General features: G+C 38.5%; 2 protein-coding genes across 7 annotated transcripts in view; both read left to right on the top strand.

The window, feature by feature from the left end:
• Window positions 1-424: 424 nt before the first annotated feature.
• BDH2 (3-hydroxybutyrate dehydrogenase 2) lies at window positions 425-14,999 on the top strand. Of its 5 annotated transcripts, XM_030014910.2 has the most exons (11): window positions 465-513; window positions 2,429-2,509; window positions 4,047-4,125; window positions 7,418-7,514; window positions 8,039-8,147; window positions 9,336-9,396; window positions 10,067-10,180; window positions 10,708-10,766; window positions 11,461-11,553; window positions 12,792-12,890; window positions 13,266-14,999. In XM_030014910.2, exons 2-10 carry the CDS (start codon window positions 2,438-2,440, stop codon window positions 12,843-12,845), a joined length of 738 nt encoding a protein of 245 aa, XP_029870770.1. In that variant the 5' UTR covers window positions 465-513; window positions 2,429-2,437; the 3' UTR covers window positions 12,846-12,890; window positions 13,266-14,999. The 5 variants fall into 5 exon arrangements, with proteins under 5 accessions (XP_029870756.1, XP_029870770.1, XP_029870751.1 ...); XM_030014896.2 differs by having other exon boundaries at window positions 425-478; window positions 12,792-14,999; XM_030014891.2 differs by having other exon boundaries at window positions 12,792-14,999.
• Window positions 12,792-20,683, top strand: part of SLC9B2 (solute carrier family 9 member B2) — a 22,410-nt gene continuing 14,518 nt past the window's right edge. The window contains exons 1-2 of one of the 2 annotated variants that reach the window (XM_030014762.2): window positions 12,792-12,890; window positions 19,451-19,553. In XM_030014762.2, coding sequence (XP_029870622.1) covers window positions 12,877-12,890; window positions 19,451-19,553 — 117 coding nt within the window. In that variant the 5' untranslated portion in view covers window positions 12,792-12,876. Of the gene's footprint in view, window positions 12,891-19,450; window positions 19,554-20,526; window positions 20,587-20,683 lie in introns of those variants that run through there. The other variant, XM_041123700.1, reaches the window with a different exon arrangement.

The following is a 20,683-nucleotide window of genomic DNA, read 5'->3' as shown; positions in this document are numbered from 1 at the left end:
ACTAAATTAGTTAGTCCTAGAATTTTCCAGTCTGATGATATTAACTTTGCCTTAATAAATATAAGTTAAACCACTAGATACAAAAAGAAAAGCTAAGTTGGTAAATCACCAGTTTAACAAAAAAAAACCAAAAAGAACAAAATTAATCATGCAAGTGTTGTCCTAGTTTGGAATTTGATAGCTTATATTGCTAAAGAGAGATTACCTGGGAAAAAATATGTTTGTGCTCTCTTTTGGTGGGAATCCTGTTGATTTCTTCAATTCATTAGGGAGAATGGACAGCTAATGCTGGCGATCCTTTTTTTGTCCTTTCCTGTGCAGGAAAAAAAAAATTACACTTTTAAAATCTTGAGTTTCACTAGATGGCAGCATCTGAATGCTTCAACAGGAAATTACGTTTGTATAGAGAAATTTACCAGTTAAACTACAAATCCCAACAAGCACAGGAAAAAAGTATAAAACTTCCTTTTGTACAAAGGTCAGTAAATATAACAAGCTGTTTGAGATCGCTTGGTGAGTGACTATATTAATATTTATTTTTAAATGCTTCATAGAATCAGTGTGGCAAATGTTCATAAAAACTGTTAGACTGAAAAATGTATTTTGCTTCCAAAGTGTTACTCTGATTTGGGAAGTACTTGAACTGATCAGGGTTTTTGTTCTACTGAAAAGATATATGTGACAACAAAGAGTAAGAGCGAGCTTCCTCTGCCTTGAGGGAGAACTTTGAGCTCATTGTTGAGGTACTTGGGACTTGCTTACAATTCATAGAACTTTTCCCAGAATTTTGTGTTTGAGGAGTTGCGTTTTGGAAAGCTTGGTACATTAGAGAGACATCACAACCTAGTTGTGCATGTAATCTCATTTTGCTTGGTTAACTTGGTATTTTTCACCTGTCAATGCAAAAAGGTTATGCTAAAACAGGCCCAATCTCATATAACCTTATCAGGTCTACCATCAGAGACATCTGAAGAGATGTCTTTTTACTAGCCAACCTAGAAAATTATTTTTAAGGTACTGTGCTGTCCCCTAATTAGAAAGATGCATCTCAGTTACTGTTTGCTTTGGAGACTGTTCTTTTGTTTTGTGCTTTGTTTCCTTCTTTGTGCGTGTGTGCATGTGTGCCCCAGTTATGGGGGAAAAACCTATGGTGAAACATTTCAATGTCTTGAAATGGTCTGTAACTCAGTCTGACTTTAAATCGAAGGAGAAAATGTGTTTTATATTAGAAAGGAAAGAATTTTTCAGTTAAACTGCTTCAGAAGAAGTCTGATTTGCTGAATCCGTAACCTTCAGGGAAACATTAGTTTTGCTGCAACTTTTGTTGGGAAAAGCTGCTGAGAAAACAGAATTTCTGGTCAAAATCAGAAATGAATAATCTGTTTTGAGATGTAGGACACTAAATTTGACTCGGTAATGTAAGGCACAGCGTGGATCTGAGCATCTCTAGATGATAGCATTGGCTGCTAACCTAGGGGAGATTATGGTATCTTTATCTTAACTTCTCAGTGAAGTACTCGTTATGTTGGATTCATACATATATTTAAAGACTTCAGGTTCTTGGGTCACCTTTCTACACTCATAGCTACATAAACAAACTTTGTTTTGTAGATTATAAAAGTGCAGAAATTTTTGCTTATTGGAAACCCAGTTAACAAACAGTAGATACTGCACTCTGACTGGAATACAGTGACCTTACTTTTTAGGCAGTTCTTTGAAACATCCTATTAAGTAGTATACTCCTTAAATAACCAAAAATCTGACTGGAAACATTTTGCCTTTTGGCTGCTACACCTTGAGTAAGGTGGAACCTCCTAGAGGTTCCCTACCACTTGCCCCAAGCGTGCTCAGTAGTTCCCTGAGAGCAAGCAACGTGAGAGAGGCAAGACAGTACAGAGCTTCCTTCCTGCCCCCACTCTTCTGCCCTGCTGGAGCTGGGAAACTGCTGTGCTGGAAGATTCCTAAGACAATTCAGAGCAGATACCAAGACCAGGGTATTGTGTGGAATTTATTGCAATCTAGGAAGTTGATGAATTTGTAGCTTGAGAGGAGTAGAAGACCAGCTTTCTAACAACACAATGGACAGTGGAAGCATTGGATTACAAGCTATTTATTGTACTTCCATTCTGTTTCATCCTGATTTTTTTTTTTTTAATGTTTAAGGAAGAATGAAGTCCGGTTTCTATTATAATAAATCTTGGCTTTTGAGCTCAAATGCCTTTTGATCTTTTTGAGGTCCTTATGGTGAGGAAAAAAAAAGTTGAGGCAGTGTCCGTCCGTCCCCCCTTAGAACCCTGGATGACTCAGGGTCACGCTGCAGCCAAACAGGACAATTTGTGATACAATCTGATGGCAGAGGTACTCTGAATCGCATCTAGGTTTTGGAATGCATTTGCATCTGATTCTGTGACGTCTTCTGTCTGCACAGGTCAGCAGTATGGGTCGGCTTGATGGGAAGATCATACTGCTGTCTGCAGCAGCACAGGGGATTGGACGAGCAGCTGCTATAGTAAGTTGGAAAATGTTTGTTCTCCTGTACCTAAGCTAGGTCTCTAATGCTAGCTTGTTTGATGCAGGTGTCATTGGACAAGTTCTTCAATTAATAAACCATAGATGAAGCTAGAACTACGCATTGAAAAATTCAGGGAATAAGGTAGTCACTGTACTATATCATGCATGCTTTCTGCTGTTTGAATATCTGAAAGTCTTCAGCTCTGAGTGATGATATTAGGCAAGGATAAAAGCAAGATTTGAGAACAGCTGCAAGTGCTTTTTAACAATATATGTTTGGTACTGTCTGTACTTTTAATCTGAAGTCTCTGCTGCTTTGTTCTGGAAGCAGATAAGGATGATAGAGGGAATATTTCCTGTTATAAGGCTGGATACGCCAAAGTTCCCCTATAGTAAACCCAAGATATTTTATCTACATTAATAGCTGATGTAACTAAGTCTACGTGATACTAACAGCACAGCTACAATGTTGTTCACAATGAGCAACTGTGAGAAATCCTTTACAAATTTTATTTCATTACTGTTAAATAGAATTCAACATATGTATTAACTTTCTGGTTATCTTTTAATTCCTTTTGACCAGTTCTTCCCCTGCCACTTCCTTCTTCACTAGCAGATAGAGGAACTAGTAATCTCAGTAACTCTGTAATGTAATCAACAAGCTAGGAAAAGCTCCTGTAAGTAAGACTTTTGCCAGACCAGTTAGTTTCTCATGCATGCAGTTAAGAATGCAGAAGACTGCTGATCTATCACTTACTCAGTCCAAGGAGCAGGTAATTTTCCTGATGATTTCACTTTGTGAATGCCCAACAAGCTACAAGAAGTTGGCATGTTTAATGCCACTATCCTCTTAAGCTGCACTTGAGACACTTATTTTGAAGATGAGGGGCTACAGTCTGAGATGTCAGAATACTTTTGACATGGAGGTTACTTTGTTAGCATAGCTGTTAATATATCAGTAATCACAATGCAGAGAAAGCTGGTTTTGACGGGAGCATCAAGAATCAAGAAATATCTCTGGTCAAGTATCAAAGTCGTGCTGCTTTTAATACTGCTCTAGTCCAATGATTTGGATGCAAAGAATTTTCATAAAATTTATATATCATCATTCCTTTTTTTATGACTTGTGCTTTTACCTGTCAAATCCCATAACTTCATTTAAATCCAACAATAAAGATAATTCTAGCCCTATGTGTTTGTAATGTGCTTGCTAGTGCACGTGCAGCTAATAAGGGCAATAATAATTGTTGTCTTAGTCTGGTTATTGTTCTTGTATTTTATTTATGGATTCCTTACTTTAAGGAAAAGATCTTAAATCTGTCTTATATCTTGTATAGTTACTTAGTAGTCCGCAGGGTGTGTGGTAATTGACGTCCATTACTCCCTGACATGCCCAGAATGAAAAGTGAGAGATCAGTTGCCTTCAGCCAACTTTTATTTCAAGTCAAAAAGGAAATGAGAAGAAAACAGATTTTATTTCTGGTAAGATCTGTAATATCTAAGTGTAAACTAATTCTCTTATTTGTATTCTTCAGGCTTTTGCTAAAGAAGGAGCCAAGGTCATTGCTACAGACGTTAATGAGTCTAAGCTGCAAGAACTGGAGAAATATCCAGGTAATTGACCTACAGTAGGTATTACTTCAGATCTTGCAAGTTTTGTTGTAGACTGGCTGAAATATAATTTGGGGATAGGGCAAACTTCAAAAGGTCAGAAAAAATGGAAAATATCGAGGCTAATTCTTCAGATGTTGGCATTGCTTTATTCTGTGGTGTGGAATGGCAGAGATTTAGCATGTAAAATACTGCAACATCAGCATATCAGACTATTGTTCCAGGCATGTGGAATAACTTTGAGTTTCTCATGTCACAGAAGCAGTTGATTTCTGCTTCCCAGAATGGCACCCTTTTCAGTTACCTTTTGAGATCACTAGGCTAATTGTCAAACATATCACTCTAAAAGGCAAGGAATGCTTTTCTCTGATTACAAGAACTTTCATCCAGCTATATGAAAAGTAGGTTTAGTGTCTTGCATTTCTATGGTCCATACTTACTAAGAGGATAGCTGTCTAGTAGAATTCCTATGTCTTCAGAAACTGATTTCATCAACACCAGAAAAGCCTATTCCGTTTGTAGAAATGCTCAGGCCTGAAGGTTGCTTTTCTACGAATATCACAGGAACACACTTTAAGGAGCAGGTTTTGCATAGCTGTGTTTCTTAATCATAAGTGACACAAGTATGGGACATTATATTAAAAAAATATTTTTTAAATCCTGAAATAAAAAATAAGACTTGGATATATTTTACAACTGAAAATGCTTACAACTTAATTTGATGGAAGGAAGTGGATTTAATGAATTCCTATTACAGGGTGACAGTCAAATACACAAAAACACTTTTCTCTGGCACAGCTTTTGGAGTAAACATCGGTCTCTACTGACTGGAGTTCACCACAAGCAATCCCTTTGTAATTCTTTAGGAACTTTTAGGACTTTCCAGGTTCATTCTGAGGGTATTTAGGAAAGTGTTGCTTTTTGAACTGTGCTTTTTTTTCCCTTCTGCTAGTGTTCACAAGGAAAGAGGTAATTTTCCATATACTCAGAGCCTTTTCCATCCTTTTGACATCTGATTAGTTAAGCTATAATTCATTAAGGCTTGGCACATTGTGGTCTTTGAATTTTATCCAGCAGAGGTAATTCCAGTGCTGATGTTAATCACCAGCCTGTAGTCTAATTGCATCATTATACACCAATCTCTTCAAAAGTGTCTATATCGTTTAACTAAGGCATATAAAGCCTGTTCATGGACTTGTCAGTTTGGCTTCAAAAGAAACAGGTTTTTATCTATTTCAAATCACATTCTCCCATAATTTAGACATCACTCAGATGCTTTACAGGCAGCTTTACAGTATTTCATAGACTCATGTATGCTGGATGAGACCTCTGGAGGCCATTTAGTCCTGCCTACTGCTCAAAGTGGTTCTGGTTCAAGCAGGTTGCTCAAGGCTGTTTTGAGTCAAGTTCTGAATATCTCCAAGGATGGAATTTCGTCAACAACCTCTTTAGGCACCCATTCCAGTGTGACTGCCCTCATGATTTTAAAATAATACTGATATTTTAAAAGGAAAAAAATAAAACAAAAAACAAAGAAACAACAAAAAACCCCACCACCAAAACCCACCAAAAACCAAACACACCTTATATTCAGTCAGACTTTCCCATGTTCCAACTTCTTTCTGTTGCCTTTCATCTTTCCACTGTGGGCCTCCGAGAAGTCTGTCTCCATCTCCTCTACCGTCACTCAATAGGTAGTTGTAAACACTTATTAGACTGTGTGTCACTAGTTGCACATGACTAAATTGTAAAAAAAAAAAAAAACCCAAAACAAAACAAAAAAAACCAAACCAAAACAAAAAAAAACCCAAACAGAACAACCCTATGTTTTGGGGCACAGGTGTGTTCTGCACTAGATGTCCCTTCATCCTTGATGTAGGATATGCTGTGACCAGGCTGTGGCAAAAGGATGATCAGCAGCAAGTCTTAGTGCCCTGGGAGCCTAATTGTACCCACTAAGGAAACTACTGGAGTACACCCTGACTCCTTTTCCACTCATCCTAGTTTCCTCTGGATGAAAAAGTTTATGTATTTGAGAAGGGGGCACAGCTCAATCTTTACACGCAGTATGGAACAAGGGTGCAGGCAAAGTGTATCACAAAGTATGCCTATTCCATAGTAAGGATTCAGCCTTGGCATGGGTGAGAGAAGCTAGTTGTGTTAGATTACTGGAAGCTACTCAAGTAAAATGAGATAAAATAACATGTAGATTGTATCATATTTATATCATATCATATATTACAGCTCATCTGGAAGAGTAGTTCTTTTACTTAGCTCTTTTCGCTTCTGGCTGGGGGATGGCACGGCTGTGGTTGGCCCCAAAGCAATTCTGTTAGAGGGGCTGATTCTATTGAAAAGGGTTTGGAAGAGTTGAGCCTGACCCTGGTTTGCAGTAATTACGTTGCTCAATCTTTCAGAGATAACTTCTCTGAACAAAATAGAAAGATTGTTTTGGTTTGGGTTTTTTTTTTGCTATCAGTGGATTTCTTGGAGGTATGGCACAGGCACAGCTAGTGCTATAAGCACTGACAGTGACAGCTGTCAGAGACTGAAATACATGGAAGCTTATAGTGAAAAGCAACACATTTCCAGCCCTCTTTTGTTTGATTATAAACAAATAATTGCAAAAGCATAAGCATCATATTTTTAACTAGCCTTCATGATAGAAGTCATCAATTTTTTACACTTCCTCTTTATTGCTATTATCATGGCTATGACATCTTTCCAGGTTATGTAAATTATTGGCTTATGCAAAATCAGTTTTTCTCATTAAGTGGTATAAAGCTGATTCGTCATATCCTCAACTACACATGGCTAGATAGCATGTAATGTGATTGTGAGTATATGTGATACATGTAACTAGTTTCAAGTAATTATTATTCTCTAATAGTGGGCATGAAAGCTTGTTATGATTATACAGGCTCTGTAACTCTTCAGTTTGAGAGCACGGTGGAATTCAAATTTATTGGAAATGTTTTTATGGTAAATAACATTAGCTCATCTGCTTGTGTGATGCTGTAAGACAATCAAATCAGTTGATCTTTTGTTAATTCCTTTCTGAAATTTTAAATAGCATGCCATGCTGTCCATTGCTGTCCTGATTTAACTATTACACTAATTTGATCATTAAGTGTAGCCCTCGCTCAGTGAGTCTCCATGTCATGGTGAACCACTGAGAGGAGACTGTTCCTGGCAAGCCACTGACTTGCATCATAGATGCAGTCCTCAGCACTTCAGAAAAATAAACTGCTGATCCTTAGCCAAATACACTGAAATTAATTCCATGTTTTTCTAGGCATTCAAATACGAGTTCTGGATGTCACCAAAAAGGAGCAGATAGAAAATCTGGCCAAGGACATTGAAAGGATTGATGTCCTCTGTAATGTTGCAGGGTAACCAGCTTCTATTTGATCCTACTTCTTTTTCCAGGTTTCTATGTCCTACAGAAGTAGTTTCTTTTACTTAATTGCATATTATTCCTTTTGTTTAATGCATTTTATATCTTTAATATAAATTTTCATGTGTTTTCATCAACTCTGAACTTTTTGTGCCTAGCTGTGTTACTCAGGCCAAGATAGAATGGCTCTGGAATTTGTTTTCCCCACTCTGTGGGTGCCTTATACTGATAGCTTTGGCCCTTCTGGCACAACAGTGAGCAAAGTTGATGGTTTGACAGTGCTCTATCTTTTTTAATTTCCCTATTACCAAATATTTCTTTCCACATATCAGGTCTGTCTTGTCTCCTTGATACTCATCAGAGGAAATATACTGTTGCTTGCTTTCTTCAAAAGAGCTCTTGCCCATCCTTTTCAAAGTTGGAAGGGTTAGCTATTACAAATAGCAATGCAAGAATGTGCATAAAAAGTCATAGAAATGTAAATCTAAGACAGTAATTCACTTCATGCACTTACTCTAGGTTTGTTCATCATGGGACCATTCTGGAGTGTGAAGAACAAGACTGGAACTTCACTATGAACCTTAACGTTCGCAGCATGTATCTAATGATCAAGACATTCCTTCCTAAGGTAAGGCTTGGTTGCCCATCACTTTTAGTCTGTGCTGCATTGTGTTTAAAGTGTGAGAGGTCTAAGTTGTTGCCACTCTGACAGCATGGGCTTTAAGATAATGCAAGTATGCAGCTTTGGATAGGGGAGGCCCTTAGATTATAGTGATCCTGCTCTAAAACATTCTCTGCATCGTGTAATTTTTCAAGTAGACAATCTATCTAAAGGATATGGTAGAGAAGATTAATTCAGGGGTTTTGCTCTGTGTAATTTGTAACTAAAATCCTTCAAACGCAGAGCAGTGAGGGAGCCGTTGCGATACAGTGCTACTGTATTATACTATAGCACACAACTGTACAATACCACTGCTACAAAATATTTATAAAATATGTGTATTAATGTGAATTTTATGCAAATCTGGAAACTATCTTGTGAAGCAATCAGTGCCCCTAATGCCAACATGCTGGTTATATCAGAACAACAATCCAACTGGATAGTCTAGCAGCTTGAGGACACTTGTGTTTGATGTAGTAACTAGGTTGGGGACTACAAAAATTTGTGGACTGAACAAGGTGTATTCCTGTAAATGCAAAGGCCAGAAGTGGAAGTTGTGACCATGACTGGATGATGACTACTCTTTTCAGTGTTGTTCCAGTCCTTTTTATTTGTTTGTTTAGTTTTGTTTGTTGGTTGGGGTTTTTTCTTAGCTGATCTTCATTTTCAAAGGTGTTTTATAATAACTTCAGGCATCTCAGGTTTTGAGATGCCGAAAAAGGTTATAACTTAAAGAAATTTAGCTACAATTCAAAGGTGCTAGAGACCTGTGTTTTAGTTTTCTCCAAAGCAATGGAGAAGTGAATTACTGCATTAGTAGATGGTATGAGCAGATGTCTATGTAGGGTAACTTACTGTGGTGACCAGAGCACAATGATCCAGAGGTGGCTATCTAGGAAAAAAATCCTTTCCTGTCATAGTCTTTGTCCCTGAGATGACCGAAGAGAACCTAGAGAGAATTTCAGATTCTGCTTTACTACCTCAGTCAACAGATCAAAAAGAGAGAATCACCTATTCATGCCAATTAAGCTTTGTTACCCTGCGTATCAATTGCATGTAGGGCTGTTCTGTGGGTTGTCATAGGCAAAATTATTTTGCTGGACCTGCAGATGACAAAATAGTTTGCATTTGAATGATATAAGTATTCTTTTGCAGATGCTTAAACAGAAATCTGGAAATATTATAAATATGTCTTCTGTGGCATCCAGCATTAAAGGTCAGTACCTTGCTAGAGAGTTCCTTATATAAATTTTTAAAATTGTGGGAATGCAAAATAAATATTTTACAACTTTGAATTTAGAGGACACTGCCAATCCTGTGGAGAGATGCAATTAAAACCAAAAGTGAACACATCAACTTGTACATACACGTAAGAACACAGATGGGAAATTGCAGAAACACTAAGATTCTTGCCTTTGAGCTTTTGAATCTGTGTCCTGAAAGTTTTGTAGCATCCTTTTTACCAGTTTGTATTAACTAAAAAGGAATTGCTTCCAGTGATATCTTGTTACATATGTTCTTCAGAGAAACAATGAAGAAATGATAATTACATAAGCACTGTAGCTGTGTTTCCTGAGGAAGCCTGATGGTGACTTAGCAGATGGGCCTGTGCTGTTCCTAAATCTTTGTTTGCTTTGTTAACTTTTCTAGACTACTCCCCAAACTTATACTATTGAAAGATTTTGTGCTTTCCTCTGGTGTATGCCCGAGTAGAATTCTGCCAGTCAGCATTCTAGTTAGCCTGCCCTTATAGAGAGACTACAGGTGCTACAGGAAGTGCTAGAGTCCAGAAGCAGGTGCATGTTGAACAAATCTGGGGCTTTTTTTTTTTTTCTTTTTTGTTTTAAATATGTTTCTACACTGCCTTCGCACTGATCTTCTGTTAGGAGTTGTGAACAGATGTGTATATAGTACTTCAAAGGCAGCAGTTATTGGTCTAACAAAGTCTGTGGCTGCTGATTTCATTGAACAAGGCATCAGATGCAACTGTATATGTCCTGGTAAGTATTCTTACATTCTTTTGTAAACTAGGAGCAGGTGCTAGAAGGCCGGAGTTAGTTTGACATTAGTTGCCACTTGCAAATCTATTCTTTGTTAATAAAGTTACCAGCAATCTAAAAGAACAGGACATGCTTGAAACATTTCTGAGACTTAAAATAGAAAAGTTGTTACTTTTGTAGTTAAGCTGTACATTTAGTCTGTTAACCCAGCACGTGCACCTTGTATATGCATTACACAGTATTTGAATGCTTATTTTCAAAGATACAGTCTAGGAAGTTAGAAGCAGGCAAGGGCTAGCTAACAGGCTAGCCATTGTTTAACCATCTAAAATGGATTGAATCTAATTCTCAGAAGTCTTGCCTTCTATTGAAATTTAGAATCCTATACTATTTTGCAGTCTTTCTCCTGAATCATTATGAAGTTACACATAAGTGTTAAGACATACGAATAGAACCAATGAACTGCATTTTTTTGTTGATTATTGATGCAGTTGATTTTTTAACACTGAATTTAAAATTTTGCTTAGGAACTGTTGACACACCATCTTTACAGGAAAGAATCCAAGCCCGGCCTAACCCAGAACAGGTGAGAAAGCAATTTATTAGTTTGATCATGTGCATACATATGTTTAACTCCCTTTAAAATAAATATATAGTGACACTTCTGCCCATAATCAGGCATGTCGCTTATTTCAGAGTACCAATGAAAACATAACAGTAGTGTATCCTTTGATAGTTTGGTCAGTTTGTACTCAAGACAGAAGTCTTAATATGCCTCAGAAGGATACTATTGTTTAGTGAATACAGACGGTATGTCGTCTCTGGAAGTATTTGCAACCATTGGTTACAGTATCTAGTGCAAAAGTAGAAGACATTTTTTACTGTGGCATGTGGCAGGCACAAACTAGTGCAAAACCATGATAGAAAGGGCATTCTGGCCTATGCAATTCAAAATTATTTGGGATGCTTAACTATTCTGACTAGATAATTGTGAGCCCTCATTTGAAGGGCCTGGGATTATCTACCACCAAAGGAAGAAGGACTTGTGTTGGCTTTATTCTGGAACCAGAGATTTAGGTCCAGTCTCCTACCTGGAGACCTGAAACTCATACCATTAATCTTCTAATTTCTTTTTACTCGCATAAATTCCCAACTCAGTGTACTAAAGGAAGTTGTGACTTAGGGCCTGTTTCCAGTATTGCTTTGTACATATCCTACTAATTGGATTAAAATAATTGGGGTTTTTATTTTTGATATATCAAATGTTCTTGTATATCTAGGCATTGAAAGACTTTCTAGCCAGACAGAAGACTGGTAGGATGGCTACTACTGAAGAAGTGGCCCATCTCTTTGTGTACTTGGCCTCTGATGAAGTAAGTGTGGAACAATAAAATTTCCTGTCACAGAATCCCATGCTACTTTGCCACTTCACAATAAGGAGAATTTGTTTTAGGAGGATTTACATTGTCTTTGAGCTGGATTGTTACAAAAATAAAAAAAATCTTTTACTGAGTTCAACCTACGATACAAAAAGTACTCTGAGTGTTGACAGTGACTGTTAAGGCATTCTGTATTTGGTACCATAGCCTGGTGGTTTCACGACATCTGAGCAAATTGACTGACCCCAGATCATCCTGAATGGTAGGAGAAGTGGGCTTGTCTGCTTTTCCAAGTTTGCACCATGGCTAGATCATGTTTTAAGGAGGTAGAATTAGTAGTCATCACCTACCTTCACTATTTAAGAGCAAATATTTGCGTAGAACTGCTGGAGGTTTTAGCTAAAAGCACTAATGCTCACAGTGAATCTACCCTTTCAGCATAAGGAAGACAATAGACCCACTGAGGCTGTTATACACCAAACTCTTAATGACCACTGCAGATACCACCAACACTAGTGAGTGCACATCAAGGTTATTTCAGATGCTGTAAATTTTACTATGATTCTAAAATTGGACTGGATTTCTCTTGACTTGTCCAGCAGTCCTACTGAGCATAACACAATACTTCAGCGGAATTAATTCAGTTTTAATGTTGCCATCTATCAGTAATTGGCTTCTCACTTTCATCTTGGTTTTAGCATTTCTGTAAAGCTACTAATTTTTTCCAGTCTGGTCATAGGGTTTTCAACCACGTGTAGACAGAATTCCACTTTTCCAGTGTATTCTGGTATGTTTCAGTACTGACATAGAGAAGAATGTCAACAGCTCAGTTGCTTACCTCACTATCTGCATGACCTAAATTTTCAGTTAGGTCCCCTTACAATTGTCTGACCTGGTCAGATTCTGCTCAGCTGAACAGACCTAATAACATCATAGCGTGATGTATTGTTCCTGCAGGTAAGATATCTGAAGTCTAGTTTATGTCAATTTGTACGCTCAGGATGCATTCTCATCTTAATGCCTCTAATAATACTTTTGCTACACTCCCCTGAGTTAGCTGAAAGGCTTTCATTTCCAAGTTTGTTTATATTCTATTTATTCAGATATTTTTGTAAAACAAAATGTGTTTGTATAAAAAGAAAGCACCTTTTTTAATTTAAAGAAAAAGTATTTCCCCTGTAATTAATAGCCATGAAAAATTAGGTAAAATTATTGTTTTTATGTAATTTCAGTCTGCCTGTGTGACTGGTAATGAACTAATCATTGATGGAGGATGGAGCTTGTGACTGACCCTACCTGCAAAAGGAAATTCCTGCCATGAAAGGCAAAAAGTGAGGATCATCTTTCTCAGTTAAGACAGCTTGTAAAGATTCAGATCATGCACATGATGTCTTTCAAAACAAATTTGATGCATTTTTACTGCTATATGATCTCTTTCTAGATTGATCTTACTGATTCACTTTTCCCTAAGTAGTGAAACGCTGGAGTAAAGCATACTTCATGTGGCTTCAATTTATGGTAACTCCAAAACCATGAAAGAATACCAATTTTACGTTTAAGATTTCAGACGGCAAAGAATATTATTTAAGGTACAAAATCTGACTTGTGTTTTAAGCAAATCTGAGTGAAAGGAATTAAATACTACCTTTATTCTCATCCTGCAAAGTATTTGGAAGCTAAATATTCACAATTACATTTCCTACTAGCATTGACAGACTATCCAGAGAAAAAGGAGCAACTACTATTAAATCAGCCAAACGGATCCTGAACTAAGTGTGGTTTAAACAGAAGAAAGCAGAAATAATAGCAAATTTGAAGATTGGTATGTTTGAATCATTTTGTTACTGGTAATAGATGTTTCTATATTAGAGAACATACTAATTGCAAATTGTACTTGAAAGCACGTTCTGCTTTGCAAATTACAAACTAAGTCCTTTCTGCTCTGTATAACTGTTAGTAAAATGTTTTAGAACTGTAATAGCTGTAGAAAAGCAGTCTGAATCATTGAGAAGAATATGTCCCAAGCCTGACAACACTTAGAGATCCAAAGTGGGCAGTGCAAGACAGTCAAACACTGTAGATATGTGGTGTATGAGCACATGAAACTTCCTGTGTATACAGCAAAGAGTCAGTGTACATGCACAGCTGGTTTGTGCAACTGCAGTGTCCATTTTCCATATCCTGGGCAAGTTAGGCTTTTGGAATCTGGAAAAGCAGTAGCGCAAAAGGCAGGGCAACAGATTAGCATTGGAAGCTGTAGGATTTTTGTGGAGTTTGGGAGGGGTTTTTGTTTAAGCACATAACCACTATAGACACTGTCTTCGTGAAGCAGAAATGATGGAGAGGAGCCTGCTCTAATGGTTAAGACTAAAGCTTATACCATGTAGAGAGCACAGAGAATCACATGTAGTTTTATAACCAGTTAGAAAATGGGTACGTTAACTTGTACAAATGAGGACCTAGTGGGAAGAAATAGAGACCAGAATTGTTTCACTAATGGTATAGATCACTGCTAAAATGATCTCGAAAGTATCATTACTATATCTTTTTTTTTTTTTTCCCCTCCTTCCATGTACAGAAAGTACTGTGCAAGGACATCACTCTGGCAGGCATGAATGGGAGTATATGTGGGAGAAATATTCTTAAATACATGGGTGGATCTTTGTGACTACACTTGGATTCTGGCACACAAGCAAAAGGAGTGGATTTTACCACTCTAGATAGAGCCAATATATTCCTCTTCAAAAGGATGTACTAATATTAGACAAATACCGTCAAATCTATATGCTAGGTGCTAGGCTTTGGTATTCTGTTGCTTGATTCTCAAATACCAATAGAGTACTTCATGCTAAAACACAAGGCTAAGTTTCTCTGAAAAGGACTGTTTCTACAAGAGTTTGTATTGATATTTCTATTGTGATAGCACATGGTAGCTTGGATTTATGAATCAGAAACCTATTATCGTAAAGTCTCATACTCTGGAAAAAAAGCATAGATCCTGACCAAGAGATCTAAAGCAATGAATAACCTGAATTCCAAAACTATTTGTTTTGCTAACATATTGTTAAAATTGACATGAATGACATGGGCTGACTGTGTAGAAATATGGTTACATTAAAAAAATTGCACACAGGTCTATCTAGTTTGTGAATGAAGCTGTATGTAATTTCATATATATTCATATATTAAATACATATGTACATACATAAATGCTACTGAGTATGATTGACCAGTAATCAGAAAGCACAGGGGAAAAATGTACAATATTTTGTGTGTTTCTGTAACAACAACTGTTATGTTTTAAAAACTATTGCTTAAGCTTTTCAATATTAGCTGAAGCATTAATATAAATTATTTTATTTCAAAGATAATGGAACATGTCTAGTTAAGATCAGGCTTCTTATTTTGAAATTATAAGTAAATGTAACTTTTACAAATGAGAAAGTATTGTGGCTGTTGTCTTCCTCAGGCTCATTATGGGTTTAACTTTTACCTTTAATCATGGTTGGGGCATTCTGATCTTGTTTGTTTATGGGGTTTTTGAGTGTCTAGTATTTCAATGAAGTGACCATGGCGGCCAAGCAGGATCAAGTTGAGGCAGAAATCTGAAATTATCCAAAATGGCTTCACTGACATAAATTCAAATGTTAGAAGTTCAGGCTGGCAGGATACTGTTTCAATGGTTTCAGACTTTAATATCAAGGCCAAAGTCCTTCCTCTGCACTAGGTGTAGAAGGCCTACCTTGAGAAGAGAATCTCCCCACTGCAGTAACATCAGAAACTTGCACTGTGTGTTCTGAAAATATAATTTAGAATCTGAGAGAAAATCCATTATACTTATTGCATATTGAACTTTACTAGTTAACATTTGTAAGCTCACTGGTGATTGAAATATACAGATGCTACTCAGAAATGGCTTTTCTTATCACAGCACTCCTGCAAGAAAAGGAGATATCATCTGCTTTTTGCATTGCACTAAAAGCACAGAGATAGGGATTTTTCAGTGGCAGTCGGTGGAAACCAGCGGAGATTGCTGTCTCTTGCCTAATTAGCAATGCTTTTCATGGATGTGTTAACAGCTACAATTCTGAAATGTGTTCTAATGTCTAGGGGTTTTCCAGCAGGCTTGCTGGGATTATTAGAGGAGAATGCTTCTTAATGCTCTTGTGACCTCTTAATTCCCTGGTCTGCTTTTAAAAGAGCCGGGTAATGCTGTTTGTTTTCCTTCCACCCCAGTGATAATACAAAGAGGAGTTTTTTGACTTTTCAGATTCTAGGTCAAACTCTTCTCTTGCGGGAGAGGGGGAAAGAGACTTCCCTGATTCAAAGTCCTTCTGGGAAATTTAACCTGATCAGAAAACAGTGAGCTTTTCTCTCAGATTTGTAGTCAGCTTAATTCTGTGTAATGCTACTAGGAGCAAAGTAGCAACACGCTGCATTTGGATCTGCTTTCATGTGCACCCAGCGTAGCTTGCAAAATGAGATTGAGAGAGGTCTGTCTCGTACCCTCATGTGCACTTACAGATGAGGTGGACAGAGGTAGAAGTGTCTTCATGGGAACACCACAAATATGCAAGTTTTGTTTTGTTTTGTTTTTTTATTCTCCTGCCTGCCGCAATGCAATTCTTCTGCGTGCACCCAGAGCAGAATCATCTGGAGACCGTTACCCTTTCTTTGCACCCACCCTCCCGCAGTCTGAGTAAGAGGATTGTGTGTAGCTTCCCCACGTCCCTTCCCACAGCCACGGGAAAGGCCGCGTAGAAAGCAACCCGCTTCACGGGTGCAGCTTGCGATGAAATGACATATGGGGAGCGGAGGGCTGGCGTTGGGAGACACAAAAACCTGCTTCCTTCCTCCTCCTCCTCCTCCTCCTCCTCCTCCTCCTGGCTGCCGTGGGCTGCGGGCCGGTCCATCGCTCAGACCAACCCGAGGCCCCTCTGCCAGCTGGGGTGATAGCCACCCCTCGCCTGCCCGGCGGGGACCCCTTCACATCGCCAGGAGACACGAAGGCACCCGGGAAGCCCTTTCGGTCTTCCCAAGCCCCAGAGGGAGGTTTTTGCTGCTGGTCTAGCTGAAGCTGTGGCTTTGGAGGAGGGACCGTGGCACCAGCAGCAACAGCGGGGGAGGAGGAGCAAGAGCCGGCAGAGAGCTGCTGCTCCTCCTGCTCCTGCTGCTTGCAGGGAGCGGATTACCACCTCCTCAGCACGGAGATGTGGGACTAGCCGGGCGGGAGAGGCCTCAGAGAGAGCGGTTCCTCCCCTCCGATCCCTGCCGTTCCCCAGGTAAGTTTTCTTCCCGGATTCGCAGGCGGGACGCTGCTGGGGAGGCGGGGAAGGAGGTTGCATCAGGCTTTACCCCACGTCTTTCGGGGGATGGTGATGCGTGGTTTGGGCTGGGGCTTTTGTGGGGTTTGGTTTGTTTTTTGTTTTGTTTTGCTTTGGTTTTTTTTCCTGCACGTTAGTTGCTCTGGTGGTGGTTGTGGTATTTTATTTGTATTCCTCTCTGTACGGTGTGTGCGCAAAGCCAGAATGTCGGCAGTCACCAGGGCGATACAGCTAATGACATAGGCATGCACATGCTGCCCCTGTCAGTCATCTCTTCAGTTCAGCTCTCCCTCCCTTTCTTCCTCCCTAACAATTAAAAAGAAGTAAAATGAGAGGGTCTAATAAAAACCTTTTTTGTTTCAAAATAAGGGAAGTATATTTTACAGGGCAGTACTGAAATAAGTCTGTCACTGGCTGGTTTCCACAGTACAGGTCTTAACCCTGTGGTATGAATTCTGCTCCAATTTCTCAATCGCTGATTTTGTTTGTATAGGGGGTGAAGCTTAAAAAAACAAAACAAACCCACAAAACAAACAAACAAATACCATGAACACCAAAAACCCCCACCCTGGTGTGAGTAAACTGACTACTCGCTTTGGTCTCATTAATCCAAGTGGCTGTTGCTTGAAAGTAGCAGTATCAAGAACCTGACAGCATGAAGACCTGTCACAAACCAGGTAAGGACAGTACATCCACTATCAGACTCCTCATTCACACCTTGAAACCATTCCTGCTAAGCAGAACATCCAAGCTCCTTGCTTAGTCAATCTTTCCTTTCCTGTACGCTACTGCGAACAATGCATTAGGGAGCTGAAGCTGTTGTGAGGTGGATTTGGGCTTCTCAGAAGTATTAACATATTTTGTGTCAACAGCTACAGGACCCCGAGAACTGCGATGTTGCCCATGCAAAGCTGGATGGAGAGCAATATCCTTCTGTCCCTTACCCACATGCACCCCTTTCAGAATTACAAAATTAAGTACATATACCCTGGGGAAGTGGTTGGTGAAGGGAAGGAGGGAGGCACTGGTAGGTTGCTGATACTTTCTATTCCAGTTAGTAGACTCGCATTTGTGGATTCCCAGTCCCAGCAAAAGGATGAATGAACAATCCTATGAAAAAATCCCAAAGTATCACTTATTTCATTAAAAAACTTTGAGACCACAGTTATTTGGTTCCACAAGTGGTAATTAAAAATACAGAAAAGTACTGGAATTTGAGTAAATTAACACTTTACATTTAAAAAGGAAAGAAAGCAAAAAACTATTACCTTAGAACACACTGAAAGTGTTTGCCTATGGCTCTGTATTCTTCCTCTATGCCTTGGCCATGTCTCAAGCCAGTTTCATGTCAGAACAGCTCAAACAAAACCACCCTGGTGTTACAATAGCCCCTGTCTTTGTTCATGGCGTCGATTGTTCCCAAATATCAAACATATCATTATAAATTGAAGGCTTGATAATTGTGAGAATCGGCTCTCTGACTTGCTTCCAGCAATTTAGCAAGGAAGGAATTTCTTGGCTCAAAAGCTCTGGTTTAACTTGAGCAGTGTTTTATATGGCCAGAGCAATGTAAAAGACTTCAAGTAAATGCTGTTAGCACTGAAAGGTAGTTGGTGGAGAATACATGCACACCTTTGCTGTCACAGAGAAGAGCATTAGCAAGCCTTGCCTTCAGATATGTACATGTGACTCTTGCTGGCTCAGACTTGTGAAACTACAGTAAAAATTTGCAAAAACAAAATTCTGACATCCAGAACAGTACACTGCCATATCTCTTGTTAGCATCTATGGGACAAGAAGTGGATCAGTTAGACTGGGTAAATACAATGATAATTACCCACAAACAACTTGGACCTTATTTCCCACTCTGAGAAGTATCTCCATGGGATATAAGCAGTAAAAAAGAGCCATGTTTTCTCAGCCTCACCTGAATATAGAGTGCAAGTTGTGCGTAGCCCTGATCTTTATTCAAACAGGCATCTTCTGTTTCTTAGATATTCAGTCAAAGCGTTTGTGAACAGTGATATCTAACAGAACCATGTTCTTGAAAATTGCCCTGAAAACGAAGCTGGATCTGATCAGGTTTAAGTTAGGGAGAAAAGTGTCCCCTTGTGTGTCTGCTTTAGAAACTATAGTTGTTGTTCTTAGCTTTATGAAATGGTCACTTGCACTGCCATGCACACAGGGCCTGTGACACTTCCAGAACTAATGGTCCTGGTAAATGGTGCTGACAGTAAATAAGCTTTATCTTGTGCTGATAGGAGGCACAAATATAGATATTACATATTAGCTCAGATCACTGATTCTAAAACTCAGATTTTTTTTTTATTTTATTTTTTTTTACTGCTTGACTTTGTAAGCTTAATACTGTTCTTCTGTTAGTTTCTGTCTCTTGTTCTCACATACAGCATATACAGGCATGCAAAAAACATTAAATTCCAAATTGGGCTGTGGGGGTTTTTTCATGTGATCTATGGGGAAGGAGACAAGATCACTGAGAGTCTTCTATCTGGAAAATAGTATTATTTTCTTCTCTCTAACTTTTCTATCTTTATTGCTTTCCTTAGGTTTACAACAATGGTAAAGGAGGTTAATGTAAATGATAATGAAGATACTGAGCCATCAGTATGTGAGACAAATGGCATGATTCCCATGCACGAGCAAAGTGAGGTAATTAATTAGGATCTCAAGTACAATTTCAGTCAGAGGAAACCCTTCTTTTCCTTTCCTTTTTCTTCCTACATCTGTTAAAATCCCTATATCTGAAGGGAATACAAAGAGAAATCTCAGTTAGAATTTCTCACAATTAACAAACGTTCAGTTTTTAAAGTCTGTGGTGCATTGGATTGCTGGAAATCAGCGGTTGTAATTTCAGCTTGAAGTGGAAAATGCATCAGCATACATTTTACAATCAGCTATGGAAGAGAATTACATGGACTTAAGATTGCTTCTTTGCTTTCAAATTGTGCCTATCAGTCCACTTGCTGAAAGTTGTTCATGCATGTCTTCCTTTTCTTATCTAATAAAATACCACGCACACCCCAGTTTTAAACTTCTATATGCATATTTCCAGTGTTCTTGGAAACTTCTATGCCTTTAAAAAAGATTTGCAGTAAATGCACGTAAAAATGAAATTCTTAATGTAAAAGGCACTTTAGAGTAAACATATAGTGTTGACTGTAAAGATAAGTACCGTACAGCATATCTTTACACACATGGGTAGCTGGTGATCACAGAATCACAGGGTAGATAAGCAAGTAACTCCATGCTGAAAGCTCACAAGATTTGTGTTCCAACTGTGACTCTGAGTAAGGGAGATATATATATATATATATGTATCGAAAGAGAGAGAGAGAGATGAGACAGAAAAATTGTCAGAAATGTGGAACTATTATTGGAGGAGGGCCAAACCACAGTATAGGCAAGAATTCCATGTCCATCCTATGACAATGAGCTGACATGAAGGTGAATAATCATAAGGGAAGGTAGATGATTAACTTGTCAAAAATAAGGACCCTAAAATGAAGGAAGACACATATCCAAAAATGGTCAAAAAGTGCTTTGGCTATGAATATGGATAAGTAGATGAATCGGTATAAGTGAACAGCTTCAAGGAACCATTCTTCAAGGAAATAACTCCTAGGGCAGTATTTCTCCATCTCTACCTTGACTTACCAGCTTGAGCCTTCCAGCAATGAATCATGTGAGTAATGCTTGCACTGGCCAGCTGTTCTGTTTCTTTCATCTTTGTCTAATCATAAGTAGGTTTTGTTATTTTGATTCAAGGCTTTGCAACAGAA

The sequence above is a fragment of the Aquila chrysaetos genome, chromosome 1 (genome assembly GCF_900496995.4).
Source record: "Aquila chrysaetos chrysaetos chromosome 1, bAquChr1.4, whole genome shotgun sequence".
NCBI lineage: Eukaryota > Metazoa > Chordata > Aves > Accipitriformes > Accipitridae > Aquila > Aquila chrysaetos.
This window is presented reverse-complemented; position numbering and strand designations above follow the sequence as displayed.

Coding starts and splice junctions, on each gene's coding strand:
- BDH2 (XM_030014896.2), top strand. CDS start 2,438: ATGGGTCGGCTTGATGGGAAGATCATACTGCTGTCTGCAGCAGCACAG. Junction 10,767..11,460: donor CCCGGCCTAACCCAGAACAG/GTGAGAAAGCAA, acceptor TTGTATATCTAG/GCATTGAAAGACTTTCTAGC. Junction 11,554..12,791: donor TGTACTTGGCCTCTGATGAA/GTAAGTGTGGAA, acceptor ATGTAATTTCAG/TCTGCCTGTGTGACTGGTAA.